The 15436-nt window shown below is 35.3% G+C and overlaps 1 protein-coding gene across 1 annotated transcript; it reads right to left on the reverse strand.

Annotated features, from left to right (window-relative positions):
- Positions 1–417: 417 nt before the first annotated feature.
- On the reverse strand, positions 418–14361 carry scpp9 (secretory calcium-binding phosphoprotein 9). Its single transcript, XM_052137090.1, has 5 exons — positions 14311–14361; positions 14178–14192; positions 815–952; positions 604–723; positions 418–495 (listed from the first exon to the last, which is right to left on the reverse strand). The coding sequence occupies exons 1-5, from the start codon at positions 14356–14358 to the stop codon at positions 418–420; spliced, it is 399 nt and encodes a 132-aa protein (XP_051993050.1). The 5' UTR covers positions 14359–14361.
- Positions 14362–15436: the final 1075 nt, after the last annotated feature.

Raw genomic sequence — 15436 nt, forward strand, 5'->3', positions numbered from 1 at the left:
ATCATATGCACAGAATTAAAGAGAACCAATTAGTTATTAACTATAGTTATGACCATATAAGAAAAATTACGGTTTGAAGCTTGGTGATAATGAATATAAATATGAAATCATTGGAGATGATGGATATTAAATCATTTCCAAAATCATTTGAACTGGAGGACTTGAAGTAATCCAGGTAATCCTTTAATCCCTATTATATTACATTTTATTCATTTTCATTATTTAAACCATGTCAAGAAGGTTTATGAGATACAAAATACCTTAAATTTACTCAGTGGGCCTGGTGGTAAAGCTTGAGTATTTCCAGAAGGTCCTTGTCCACCCTAAAAAATATTTAAAGTTCATAAAAGAAATGTATAGCATAAGTATAATAACAGCAATGGTATATTGCAAGATGGCAGCACTGTAAATCTTGTTTTATACCACAACTTGTTGCTGAGGAGGAGGGATGAAGGCTGGTTGATTTGGGGGCCCACCAAAGAAGTACGGCAGCCCCTTTTTATCAGGAAATAAAGTGGAAATACACAAACATCTCAAACGACATTTAGTCAGATGTAATAAATGTATAATGACATGGGTAAGCACAGAAAAAAGTATCAATACCCCATTAGGAGGATAGTAAGGGTAAGCCAACTGAGGTCCATTGTTTGTGGGGACAAAGGGAGCTGCACCCACAGGTGATGGCTGAAGCATATATGGAGGATATGCAGCTGCAGGTAGAAACTGTCAGACATGAAGTCTTATGTTATTGTCTTTATATTATCATAGTGAGATATGACAAGTTCTATGAACAGCAGACACTGTCAATTCCTACCTGTGTCAATGGAGACTGTCCCATTACAGCACCACCACCAGAAAGCACAGGTGGGTTTACACCCCCCATCAGTACAGGGTTAACTCCATTTACACCAGTTACCAGACCACCATTCAGACCATTGATCAGACGCAGTTTCTAAAATGAAGTACAGCTTATGTGTAACAATTAATAAACCAATCAAGGATAATTCTGATCATATGAATTCTCTTACCTTGGCCGAGGTGATCTAAAACAGAGGGAAGTGAATGAAGCATTACTGAACTGTAAGATCACGAATGGTGAAAAGAATAGAAAATGCCATGTGATACACAGTAGTAAGTAACATATTAGATCAGTGTACTTACATGTGCAATGATTGCCATAAACATGAAGGTTATAATAAAGAGCCTCATTTTACAATCTAGAAAAAGAAAAAAGAAGCATCAAACAATATAAAATCTGAAATTGATACAGACTCTTTCATGCTGCATGAATGTAAATCTATTGCAGATATTTTGATTTTTCCTCACAATATTAAATGAGATTCTTGGAATTTTTCTCCTCACAACTGAGTGCAAAAATGATGCTGACACCTACCAGTCTCCAGGCCTCCAGATCAGCAGTGATTCGTTCTGTCCTGTGGGTCTTTGAAGCCCTTTATTGAGCTGGATGATCTAGTTCAGCCAATTAGAGTTTAACACTAATCCAGATGTTTATATGGTATTGGGAAACATTAGTTGGGTCAACTGCCTCATTGCTTTTGCTATTAAGATATTGTGAGGTCTGCCACAGGGATACCTTTTGGCATAATTTGTGGTGATTTTAAGGATTTTGGACTTAAAGTGAGTAAATGTGCACAGATTTAAATGGAACTTAAGACCATGACGTCATCGTGTTCACAGTATCCAGCAGTCATGGTCAGTGCCTCACGATGGCAGAGTTGTGGTCTGAGTTGTGGTTTGCTCTTGATCTACATGAAAACATTTTATGTTGTAGTCAATATATTTTGTGTTCCTGGTCTGAATGTCAGTCTTGCCCAAATATACATCCTCAGTGTAGTCAACAAATAGCCACCTTATAGGTCATGAAGCCACCAAATAACTCTTGGTACACCAGTAATCATGGGCGACATGGGTTAGTCGTTTCTTGCTGAGAAGAGAAGATCTCATCAATGTCTCTTTCAATAGAAACAGAGAAACTCAGTCAATTGAAAACATGATCAACAAGAGTCTTGGTTCTTTTGACCATTGAAATGCTTGAAAAATATCAGGCCATTAATGATGTATTTAACTCACCTGTTGAAACAATTACCCAATACGATTCACAGTAGGGTTGACAGTAGGGGCGGGTGCTGAAGGGGGTTTCGCCCAGGGCACCATACAAGCTAGATCCGCTACTGCTGGTAAAATCTTAAAGGATTTGTAACAGGTTGTTTTTCCATAGGTCATGAAGAGGTGTTTGTATGTTGTTGTTGTCGTTGTTACTTTACAACAATAACAATAAGATGTCCAACATTAACAGTATGACATTTTGTAGCAAATAATAACGTAATAAAGCATATTGTAAAAACTGCACATAATGTAAAGTTAATGTAGTACATGTTCATAATGTAATACTTTTCTCAAAAAGTAATTAAATTGTGAGCACATAATGCAATAGGTTATTACATTATGAAAATGTATAAACATTATTAACTCACTAAAATGATTTTAATGAAAAATGTATTACTTTTGACAAGTTGTAATAATTTTCAAAACAAAACAAAATGTCCTTTGTTAAGGCATGAAAACCTTTTTTATTTAAATCTATTCTTAAACAACCAACTAAATACACTGAACTGAAATATTAATGCACTTATTCATATTCTTATTTCACATAACTACTAATATATACGTATACCAGCATATACTACTAATAATTATAATAATAATCATATGTTATATATTTATGTTTGTATTTATACATGAGCCAAAGACACTTACAGTCTGTTTGAAGAGGAATTTAAATGTATACAAAGGGATAAATTGTGTGAGGTTACAACATTCTGTACAAAGTATAGCTTACGTTGTTACATTTTTTTTTATAATAAATACGGTGTATGCAATATTGTATGCCTAAGGCAATTCAGGGCAAGACAATCATATTGGACAATCAGAGTCAGAGGACAAAGCAGGGAAGCTTCTGGCTAACAGAGAGGGTCTTTTTCTACCATTCCCTCAGTTAAATCTGCTGGTGGTGAAATATTTACCTCAGCCATTGATGTTAATAATGCTTTTAAAGAATTCTATCTTGATCTCTATAATTCCTTGTCTTATACTGATGATATTAGAAACTTTGTGGAACCATTAGAACAACCTAAACTGATGACTGAGCAAATCAATTCTCTTGATTCTGAGATAAACTTGGAGGAGCTTGGCGAGGTAATTAAGGCCTTGCCAACAGGCAAGGCTCCGGGGCCAGATGGCTTTGCCACTGAAGCTTTTGGATCTTATGAATCAGATCTGGCTCCACTTTTGCTAGAAGTTTAAACTGAATCATTAAAGATTGGAAAGCTTCTGCCAACCATGACGCAAGCCCGGATCAGTCTGATTCTTAAAAAGGACAAGGATCCAATCAAGCATAAGTGTTACCGATCCAGCTAGACTTAAATATATTGTACAAAATGTTGGCTAACCGAATAATTAAAGTTATGACATCTCATATACATATAAATCATGTGGGGTTTAATCAGGGCCATAACTCTTCTGATAACATTAGGTGTTTCATCAATATTATGTGGTCAGTGGAGAATGATCAATGTCAGGTCGCTGCCATTTCACTTGATACCGAAAAGGCGTTTGATATGGTAGAATGGAATTATCTTTTTAAGATGTTGGAAATGTACCGGTTTGGGTATACATTTATTGGTAGGATTTATTGTTTGGAGTTACTTTATAGACACCCGGTAAAAGCGGTACAAACCAATGGATTCATTTCAGATTATTTTACTCTGATAGGGGCACCCGGTAGTAGGGGCACCTGGTGGGCAACCCATGGTGGCCCTCTTTTCCCATTATTGTTCTGTCTTGCCCTGGAACCATTAGCAGCCGCGATAAGAAAGGAGAATGATTTTCCAGAGGTGATGGTGGGAGGCGTGGTGCATAAGCTTTTTCTTCACGCAGATGATATTTTATTATGCATCTCTGACCCTACTAGATCTATGCTTTGCCTCCACAAGAATTATTCATTCCTTTTCTAAATTCTCAGGATACAGAGTTAATTGGTCTAAATCCGAAGCTTTGGCCCTGACAGCGTACTGCCCAGTAACGGATTTTCAGCTGAGCAACTTCCAGTGGCCCAAACATTAAGTATTTTGGTATTTTATTTCCAGCAAAGTTGTGTGATTTTGTTAATTTCGACCCTTTAATAAAAAGGTTTTCGAGTGATGTGGGCAGGTGGGCTTCATTACATTTATCTATGATTGGGAAGGTTGATGTTATTAAAATGAATTGTATTCCAAAATTCAACTACCTGCAACAGTCTCTCCATATAGATGTCCCCCTCTCTTATTTCAAGCAATTTGATAGCATAGCGAAGTCCTTCATTTTGAATGGTAAACTATTTGGTTTGGAAAGGAAAGTCTTAAAGGAAGCAAAAAGAAAAATGCATTGTCCTTTATGGCTGAGAACAGATACATTTAATTAATTGTATTTGTTCACTGAAAGTATTTAAAATGTTCCATACTCAGTGTCTACAGTATGAAACACATCTGTGGTAAGATTGCTTTTAAAGGGATTTGACTTGACAGTATTAAGTTCAAATATATACAAACAATAAACAAATAGAAACGTGCATCAGTGCATATGCATTAGTAGGGTACAACAAAGTTAAATGCACCAATGGGGTAAAAGGCACCTTTGATTTTATTTTCTCCCAAAACCACCACTTCACTTTCCTAAACACCTGTTTGTCACTATGTACTGCAACATTTTCCTGAACCATGAGATCATCACGTTCATTGTCTCTAAAGGTTTATTTTTTATTTTGGTTTGACCTAATATTTAACTCATTTTAAAAATATTGCAAACTTGTAGTTAATAAAAATCCCTGCAATGATCAAATCAAATTTTAAACAAAAAATGTCCAGTTATTATCAAGGTGATAAATTAAAATAAAATAAAATAGAACTTCCCAAGTGTGGGGTAAAAGGCCCCCTCCCATACACATACAAACCTGAGCAGATTAGTCAACTGTTTTATTTTCTGTGTCTAAATGTGTTTAATGACCTTTTCTCTCTTTGTTCTGTATGGTAACACAAGCTTTCCTGAAACAACCACAATTATGGCATCTCTGTTGATTTACTTTAAGTAGAGTCTCTTTGGTCCATTGTCTGAGGTTTGTCAAAGACTATTAAGGAATCTGAATAAAGAGAAGTTTGCTCGGTGACTTAAGGAGACAAATGATGGTCTGACTGAGCATGGAAAAAGAAAAGAAAAACGAATTAAATCATATTTAAAACATGCCTAATTTTCACAATAGTAAGTTCATATGAATCCATATTGTTTCTTAATGGCTGAAATTTCCTGAGGGGAGATTTGGTTGAAATGGTCTGAAATGTATTTAACATATTTATCCCATTCATTGTTACAATTTGTCCTGTTGATGGCATTAACATTTTATATAATAATCAAACTTTCAAAACAAATTTGACAAACAGATCAGCATCAGGGGGCAATATTGACATTGATGTCAAACTATGACTTTTATTCAGTATTTACTATAAAAATGTATTAGAAATGTTGATAACTTGATAGTACAAAATAAATAAAAGCATAATACAATTAGAATTGCAAGAATTTCCTCATAAAAAAGGCAAATTTAATAAATGTGGTTTATCAGCAATGATTCTGTAATTTTCTAAATTAAGAAACAACATGTATAAAAAGAGATGTTTCGTGCTGAGAAGAGAAGATCACATCAATGTATCTGTCAATAGAAACAGAGAAACTTCAAAACATGATCAACAAGAGTTTTGGTTCTTTTGTCCATTGAAATGCTTGTAAAATATCAGTTTATTAATGATGTATTCACCTATTGAAACAATTATCCAATAGGATTTCCAGACACAGTAGGGTTGACCTGAGTTGGCATCTGTGGTATGCAGATTATAAAGTCAGAATAATACTAAAAAGTACCACTCATTAGAATTCAGAAAGATTCAATATTGTTTTTACTAATCACCTGTGTGACTGAGAAAGGTGCTCTAGCAGTAGTTCTTCTGTGGAGGGACCGCTGAAAAGAATCGATCAAACACTGAACGGTCATTCATTTACAAGGATGACAAGAATTTTGCTATTGCTGCATAAAAACACACACAAATTAATTTCAATATTTCTGCATTTCAAATTTATAACAATATTCCATCAAAACATAATTGAGTAAACTTCAATTAAATAAATCAATATTTAAATATTGTAGGTTTTATGAATTTAATTTAGTAAAAATATTGCACAATTGAATTTGATGGAATTTTCTTGTGAAATTAAAATGTGTAAATTTTAAAAATATGATAAAATATTCACAGTTTGCGTTACACAATGAAATCACAGTGAAACTGAAATTAAGTCAATACACAGTATGCAGATTGAAAGTATTCAGTTAAAAGCACAATGTTTTATCAAAAGCTGCCCAATCAGGAATCATATGCACAGAATTAAAGAGAACCAATTTAGTTATTAACTATAGTTATGACCATATAAGAAAAATTACGGTTTGAAGCTTGGTGATAATGAATATAAATATGAAATCATTGGAGATGATGGATATTAAATCATTTCCAAAATCATTTGAACTGGAGGACTTGAAGTAATCCATCCAGGTAATCCTTTAATCCCTATTATATTACATTTTATTCATTTTCATTATTTAAACCATGTCAAGAAGGTTTATGAGATACAAAATACCTTAAATTTACTCAGTGGGCCTGGTGGTAAAGCTTGAGTATTTCCAGAAGGTCCTTGTCCACCCTAAAAAATATTTAAAGTTCATAAAAGAAATGTATAGCATAAGTATAATAACAGCAATGGTATATTGCAAGATGGCAGCACTGTAAATCTTGTTTTATACCACAACTTGTTGCTGAGGAGGAGGGATGAAGGCTGGTTGATTTGGGGGCCCACCAAAGAAGTACGGCAGCCCCTTTTTATCAGGAAATAAAGTGGAAATACACAAACATCTCAAACAACATTTAGTCAGATGTAATAAATGTATAATGACATGGGTAAGCACAGAAAAAAGTATCAATACCCCATTAGGAGGATAGTAAGGGTAAGCCAACTGAGGTCCATTGTTTGTGGGGACAAAGGGAGCTGCACCCACAGGTGATGGCTGAAGCATATATGGAGGATATGCAGCTGCAGGTAGAAACTGTCAGACATGAAGTCTTATGTTATTGTCTTTATATTATCATAGTGAGATATGACAAGTTCTATGAACAGCAGACACTGTCAATTCCTACCTGTGTCAATGGAGACTGTCCCATTACAGCACCACCACCAGAAAGCACAGGTGGGTTTACACCCCCATCAGTACAGGGTTAACTCCATTTACACCAGTTACCAGACCACCATTCAGACCATTGATCAGACGCAGTTTCTAAAATGAAGTACAGCTTATGTGTAACAATTAATAAACCAATCAAGGATAATTCTGATCATATGAATTCTCTTACCTTGGCCGAGGTGATCTAAAACAGAGGGAAGTGAATGAAGCATTACTGAACTGTAAGATCACGTAATGGTGAAAAGAATAGAAAATGCCATGTGATACACAGTAGTAAGTAACATATTAGATCAGTGTACTTACATGTGCAATGATTGCCATAAACATGAAGGTTATAATAAAGAGCCTCATTTTACAATCTAGAAAAAGAAAAAGAAGCATCAAACAATATAAAATCTGAAATTGATACAGACTCTTTCATGCTGCATGAATGTAAATCTATTGCAGATATTTTGATTTTTCCTCACAATATTAAATGAGATTCTTGGAATTTTTCTCCTCACAACTGAGTGCAAAAATGATGCTGACACCTACCAGTCTCCAGGCCTCCAGATCAGCAGTGATTCGTTCTGTCCTGTGGGTCTTTGAAGCCCTTTATTGAGCTGGATGATCTAGTTCAGCCAATTAGAGTTTAACACTAATCCAGATGTTTATATGGTATTGGGAAACATTAGTTGGGTCAACTGCCTCATTGCTTTTGCTATTAAGATATTGTGAGGTCTGCCACAGGGATACCTTTTGGCATAATTTGTGGTGATTTTAAGGATTTTGGACTTAAAGTGAGTAAATGTGCACAGATTTAAATGGAACTTAAGACCATGACGTCATCGTGTTCACAGTATCCAGCAGTCATGGTCAGTGCCTCACGATGGCAGAGTTGTGGTCTGAGTTGTGGTTTGCTCTTGATCTACATGAAAACATTTTATGTTGTAGTCAATATATTTTGTGTTCCTGGTCTGAATGTCAGTCTTGCCCAAAAATACATCCTCAGTGTAGTCAACAAATAGCCACCTTATAGGTCATGAAGCCACCAAATAACTCTTGGTACACCAGTAATCATGGGCGACATGGGTTAGTCGTTTCTTGCTGAGAAGAGAAGATCTCATCAATGTCTCTTTCAATAGAAACAGAGAAACTCAGTCAATTGAAAACATGATCAACAAGAGTCTTGGTTCTTTTGACCATTGAAATGCTTGAAAAATATCAGGGCATTAATGATGTATTTAACTCACCTATTGAAACAATTACCCAATACGATTCACAGACACAGTAGTGTTGACAGTAGGGGCGGGTGCTGAAGGGGGTTTCGACCAGGGCACCATACAAGCTAGATCTGCTACTGCTGGTAAAATCTTAAAGGATTTGTAACAGGTTGTTTTTCCATAGGTCATGAAGAGGTGTTTGTATGTTGTTGTTTTTGTTGTCATTGTTACTTTACAACAATAACAATAAGATGTCCAACATTAACAGTATGACATTTTGTAGCAAATAATAACGTAATAAAGCATATTGTAAAAACTGCACATAATGTAAAGTTAATGTAGTACATGTTCATAATGTAATACTTTTCTCAAAAAGTAATTAAATTGTGAGCACATAATGCAATAGGTTATTAAATTATGAAAATGTGTAAACATTATTAACTCACTAAAATGATTTTAATGAAAAATGTATTACTTTTGACAAGTTGTAATAATTTTCAAAACAAAACAAAATGTCCTTTGTTAAGGCATGAAATCCTTTTTTATTTAAATCTATTCTTAAACAACCAACTAAATACACTGAACTGAAATATTAATGCACTTATTCATATTCTTATTTCACATAACTACTAATATATACGTATACCAGCATATACTACTAATAATTATAATAATAATCAGTCTGGATAATCAGGAGTGGTGGTGGTGTAGTGGTCTAAGCACATAACTGGTAATCTGGTAAACAGAAGGATGCTGGTTCGAGCCCCACAGCCACCACCATTGTGTCCTTGAGCAAGGCACTTAACTCCAGGTTGCTTCAGGGGGATTTTCCCTGTAATAAGTGCACTGTAAGTTGCTTTGGATAAAAGCGTCTGCCAAATGCATAAATGTAAATGTAATCATATGTTTGTATTTATACATGAGCCAAAGACACTTACAGTCTTCAGTTTGAAGAGGAATTTAAATGTATACAAAGGGATAAATTGTGTGAGGTTACAACATTCTGTACAAAATATAGCTTACGTTGTTACATTTTTTTTTATAATAAATACGGTGTATGCAATATTGTATGCCTAAGGCAATTCAGGGCAAGACAGTCATATTGGACAATCAGAGTCAGAGTACAAAGCAGGGAAGCTTCTGGCTAACAGAGAGGGTCTTTTTCTACCATTCCCTCAGTTAAATCTGCTGGTGGTGAAATATTTACCTCAGCCATTGATGTTAATAATGCTTTTAAAGAATTCTATCTTGATCTCTATAATTCCTTGTCTTATACTGATGATATTAGAAACTTTGTGGAACCATTAGAACAACCTAAACTGATGACTGAGCAAATCAATTCTCTTGATTCTGAGATAAACTTGGAGGAGCTTGGCGAGGTAATTAAGGCCTTGCCAACAGGCAAGGCTCCGGGGCCAGATGGCTTTGCCGCTGAAGCTTTTGGATCTTATGATACAGATCTGGCTCCACTTTTGCTAGAAGTTTAAACTGAATCATTAAAGATTGGAAAGCTTCTGCCAACCATGACGCAAGCCTGGATCAGTCTGATTCTTAAAAAGGACAAGGATCCAATCAAGCATAAGTGTTACCGATCCAGCTAGACTTAAATATATTGTACAAAATGTTGGCTAACCGAATAATTAAAGTTATGACATCTCTTATACATATAGATCATGTGGGGTTTAATCAGGGCCATAACTCTTCTGATAACATTAGGTGTTTCGTCAATATTATGTGGTCAGTGGAGAATGATCAATGTCAGGTCGCTGCCATTTCACTTGATACCGAAAAGGCGTTTGATATGGTAGAATGGAATTATCTTTCTAAGATGTTGGAAATGTACGGGTTTGGGAATACATTTGTTGGTTGGATTTATTGTTTGGAGTTACTTTATAGACACCCGGTAACAGCGGTACAAACCAATGGATTAATTTCAGATTATTTTACTCTGATAGGGGCACCAGGCATGGTTGCCCTCTTTTCCCATTATTGTTCTGTCTTGCCCTGGAACCATTAGCAGTCGCGATAAGAAAGGAGAATGATTTTCCAGGGTAGATGGTAGGAGGCATGGTGCATAAGCTTTTTCTTCACGCAGATGATATTTTATTATGCATCTCTGACCCTACTATATCTATGCCTTGCCTCCACAGTATTATTCATTCCTTTTCTAAATTCTCAGGATACAGAGTTAATTGGTCTAAATCCGAAGCTTTGGCCCTGACAGCGTACTGCCCAGTAACGGATTTTCAGCTGAGCACCTTCCAGTGGCCCAAACATTAAGTATTTCGGTATTTTATTTCCAGCAAAGTTGTGTGATTTTGTTAATTTGGACCCTTTAATAAAACGGTTTTCGGGTGATGTGGGCAGGTGGGCTTCATTACATTTATCTATGATTGGAAGGTTGATGTTATTAAAATGAATTGTATTCCAAAATTCAACTACCTGCAACAGTCTCTCCATATAGATGTCCCCCTCTCTTATTTCAAGCAATTTGATAGCATAGCGAAGTCCTTCATTTTGAACGGTAAACTATTTGGTTTGGAAAGGAAGGTCTTAAAGGATGCAAAAAGAAAAATGCATTTCCTTTATGGCTGAGAACAGATAAATTGAATTAATTGTATTTGTTCACTGAAATGTATTTAAAATGTTCCATACTCAGTGTCTACAGTATGAAACACATCTGTGGTAAGATTGCTTTTAAAGGGATTTGACTTAACAGTATTAAGTTCAAATATATACAAACAATAAACAAATAGAAACGTGCATCAGTGCATATGCATTAGTAGGGTACAACAAAGTTAAATGCACCAATGGGGTAAAAGGCACCTTTGATTTTATTTTCTCCCAAAACCACCACTTCACTTTCCTAAACACCTGTTTGTCACTATGTACTGCAACATTTTCCTGAACCATGAGATCATCACGTTCAATGTCTCTAAAGGTTTATTTTTTATTTTTTATTTGACCTAATATTTAACACATTTTAAAAATATTGCAAACTTGTAGTTAATAAAAATCCCTGCAATGATCAAATCAAATTTTAAACAAAAAATGTCCAGTTATTATCAAGGTGATAAATTAAAATAAAATAAAATAGAACTTCCCAAGTGTGGGGTAAAAGGCCCCCTCCCATACACATACAAACCTGAGCAGATTAGTCAACTGTTTTATTTTCTGTGTCTAAATGTGTTTAATGACATTTTCTCTCTTTGTTCTGTATGGTAACACAAGCTTTCCTGAAACAACCACAATTATGGCATCTCTGTTGATTTACTTTAAATAGAGTCTCTTTGGTCCATTGTCTGAGGTTTGTCAAAGACTATTAAGGAATATGAATAAAGAGAAGTTTACTCGGTGACTTAAGGAGACAAATGATGGTCTGACTGAGCATGGAAAAAGAAAAGAAAAACGGATTAAATCATATTTAAAACATGCCTAATTTTCACAATAGTAAGTTCATATGAATCCATATTGTTTCTTAATGGCTGAAATTTCCTGAGGGGAGATTTGGTTGAAATGGTCTGAAATGTATTTAACATATTTATCCCATTCATTGTTACAATTTGTCCTGTTGATGGCATTAACATTTTATATAATAATCAAACTTTCAAAACAAATTTGACAAACAGATCAGCATCAGGGGGCAATATTGACACTGATGTCAAACTATGACTTTTATTCAGTATTTACTATAAAAATGTGTTAGAAATGTTGATAACTTGATAGTACAAAATAAATAAAAGCATAATACAATTAGAATTGCAAGAATTTCCTCATAAAAAGGCAAATTTAATAAATGTGGGTTATCAGCAATGATTCTGTAATTTTCTAAATTAAGAAACAACATGTATAAAAAGAGATGTTTCGTGCTGAGAAGAGAAGATCACATCAATGTATCTGTCAATAGAAACAGAGAAACTTCAAAACATGATCAACAAGAGTTTTGGTTCTTTTGTCCATTGAAATGCTTGTAAAATATCAGTTTATTAATGATGTATTCACCTATTGAAACAATTATCCAATAGGATTTCCAGACACAGTAGGGTTGACCTGAGTTGGCATCTGTGGTATGCAGATTATAAAGTCAGAATAATACTAAAAAGTACCACTCATTAGAATTCAGAAAGATTCAATATTGTTTTTACTAATCACCTGTGTGACTGAGAAAGGTGCTCTAGCAGTAGTTCTTCTGTGGAGGGACCGCTGAAAAGAATCGATCAAACACTGAACGGTCATTCATTTACAAGGATGACAAGAATTTTGCTATTGCTGCATAAAAACACACAAATTAATTTCAATATTTCTGCATTTCAAATTTATAACAATATTCCATCAAAACATAATTGAGTAAACTTCAATTAAATAAATCAATATTTAAATATTGTAGGTTTTATGAATTTAATTTAGTAAAAATATTGCACAATTGAATTTGATGGAATTTTCTTGTGAAATTAAAATGTGTAAATCTTAAAAATATGGTAAAATATTCACAGTTTGCATTACACAATGAAATCACAGTGAAACTGAAATTAAGTCAATACACAGTATGCAGATTGAAAGTATTCAGTTAAAAGCACAATGTTTTATCAAAAGCTGCCCAATCAGGAATCATATGCACAGAATTAAAGAGAACCAATTAGTTATTAACTATAGTTATGACCATATAAGAAAAATTACGGTTTGAAGCTTGGTGATAATGAATATAAATATGAAATCATTGGAGATGATGGATATTAAATCATTTCCAAAATCATTTGAACTGGAGGACTTGAAGTAATCCATCCAGGTAATCCTTTAATCCCTATTATATTACATTTTATTCATTTTCATTATTTAAACCATGTCAAGACGTTTTATGAGATACAAAATACCTTAAATTTACTCAGTGGGCCTGGTGGTAAAGCTTGAGTATTTCCAGAAGGTCCTTGTCCACCCTAAAAAATATTTAAAGTTCATAAAAGAAATGTATAGCATAAGTATAATAATAGCAATGGTATATTGCAAGATGGCAGCACTGTAAATCTTGTTTTATACCACAACTTGTTGCTGAGGAGGAGGGATGAAGGCTGGTTGATTTGGGGGCCCACCAAAGAAGTACGGCAGCCCCTTTTTATCAGGAAATAAAGTGGAAATACACAAACATCTCAAACGACATTTAGTCAGATGTAATAAATGTATAATGACATGGGTAAGCACAGAAAAAAGTATCAATACCACATTAGGAGGATAGTAAGGGTAAGCCAACTGAGGTCCATTGTTTGGGGGGACAAAGGGAGCTGCACCCACAGGTGGTGGCTGAAGCATATATGGAGGATATGCAGCTGCAGGTAGAAACTGTCAGACATGAAGTCTTATGTTATTGTCTTTATATTATCATAGTGAGATATGACAAGTTCTATGAACAGCAGACACTGTCAATTCCTACCTGTGTCAATGGAGACTGTCCCATTACAGCACCACCACCAGAAAGCACAGGTGGGTTTACACCCCCCATCAGTACAGGGTTAACTCCATTTACACCAGTTACCAGACCACCATTCAGACCATTGATCAGACGCAGTTTCTAAAATGAAGTACAGCTTATGTGTAACAATTAATAAACCAATCAAGGATAATTATTATCATATGAATTCTCTTACCTTGGCCGAGGTGATCTAAAACAGAGGGAAGTGAATGAAGCATTACTGAACTGTAAGATCACGAATGGTGAAAAGAATAAAAAATGCCATGTGATACACAGTAGTAAGTAACATATTAGATCAGTGTACTTACATGTGCAATGATTGCCATAATCATGAAGGTTATAATAAAGAGCTTCATTTTACAATCTAGAAGAAAAAAAAAGAAGCATCAAACAATATAAAATCTGAAATTGATACAGACTCTTTCATGCTGCATGAATGTAAATCTATTGCAGATGTTTTGATTTTTCCTCACAATATTAAATGAGATTCTTGGAATTTTTCTCCTCAAAACTGAGTGCAAAAATGATGCTGGCACCTACCAGTCTCCAGGCCTCCAGATCAGCAGTGATTCGCTCTGTCCTGTGGGTCTTCGAAGCCCTTTATTGAGCTGGATGATCTAGTTCAGCCAATTAGAGTTTAACACTAATCCAGATGTTTATATGGTATTGGGAAACATTAGTTGGGTCAACTGCCTCATTGCTTTTGCTATTAAGATATTGTGAGGTCTGCCACAGGAATACCTTTTGGCATAATTTGTGGTGATTTTAAGGATTTTGGACTTAAAGTGAGTAAATGTGCACAGATTTAAATGGAACTTAAGACCATGACGTCATCGTGTTCACAGTATCCAGCAGTCATGGTCAGTGCCTCACGATGGCAGAGTTGTGGTCTTAGTTGTGGTTTGCTCTTGATCTACATGAAAACATTTTATGTTGTAGTCAATATATTTTGTGTTCCTGGTCTGAATGTCAGTCTTGCCCAAATATACATCCTCAGTGTAGTCAACAAATAGCAACCTTATAGGCCATGAATGTCACGGTTTTTAAATCCTGACCATTGGAGCCCCTGTGTTACTAAACCTTCACCCCGGACTTTTCCCCAATCTTCACATTTTGACTGTCAATAAACTTATTGTCACTTGCAACTTGCTTCCTAGCTTCATTCGTGACAGAACGATCTGACCACAAGATGGAAGCAGCGAGTAACAGTTCAGACAGTCTAGAAGAATTCGTGAACAACAACAGACTTCGTATGGAGAACCAAGAGAAGAATCTCAATGACACAGCCCGCGCTGTTCAGGCTTTAGTGGCACAGGTGTCCGGACTCACCCAGCAAATCCAACTTCTGCGAGCTCCTACTGCGCTGCCCGCACCGCTGATTCCTCAACCACCATCAGCGGTCCCCTCCCAGTCGAAGCCCCATCTACCGGTTCC

Source organism: Xyrauchen texanus, chromosome 11 (genome assembly GCF_025860055.1).
Source record: "Xyrauchen texanus isolate HMW12.3.18 chromosome 11, RBS_HiC_50CHRs, whole genome shotgun sequence".
Lineage (NCBI taxonomy): Eukaryota > Metazoa > Chordata > Actinopteri > Cypriniformes > Catostomidae > Xyrauchen > Xyrauchen texanus.

Bases quoted from the DNA above. Each gene is read 5' to 3' on its own strand.
- scpp9 (XM_052137090.1), bottom strand. From the start codon at position 14,358: ATGAAGCTCTTTATTATAACCTTCATGATTATGGCAATCATTGCACAT. The intron at 724-814 runs GTAGGAATTGAC...CATGTCTGACAG, and splicing joins GACAGTCTCCATTGACACAG to TTTCTACCTGCAGCTGCATA. The intron at 496-603 runs GTATTGATACTT...CCTGATAAAAAG, and splicing joins CTTACTATCCTCCTAATGGG to GGGCTGCCGTACTTCTTTGG.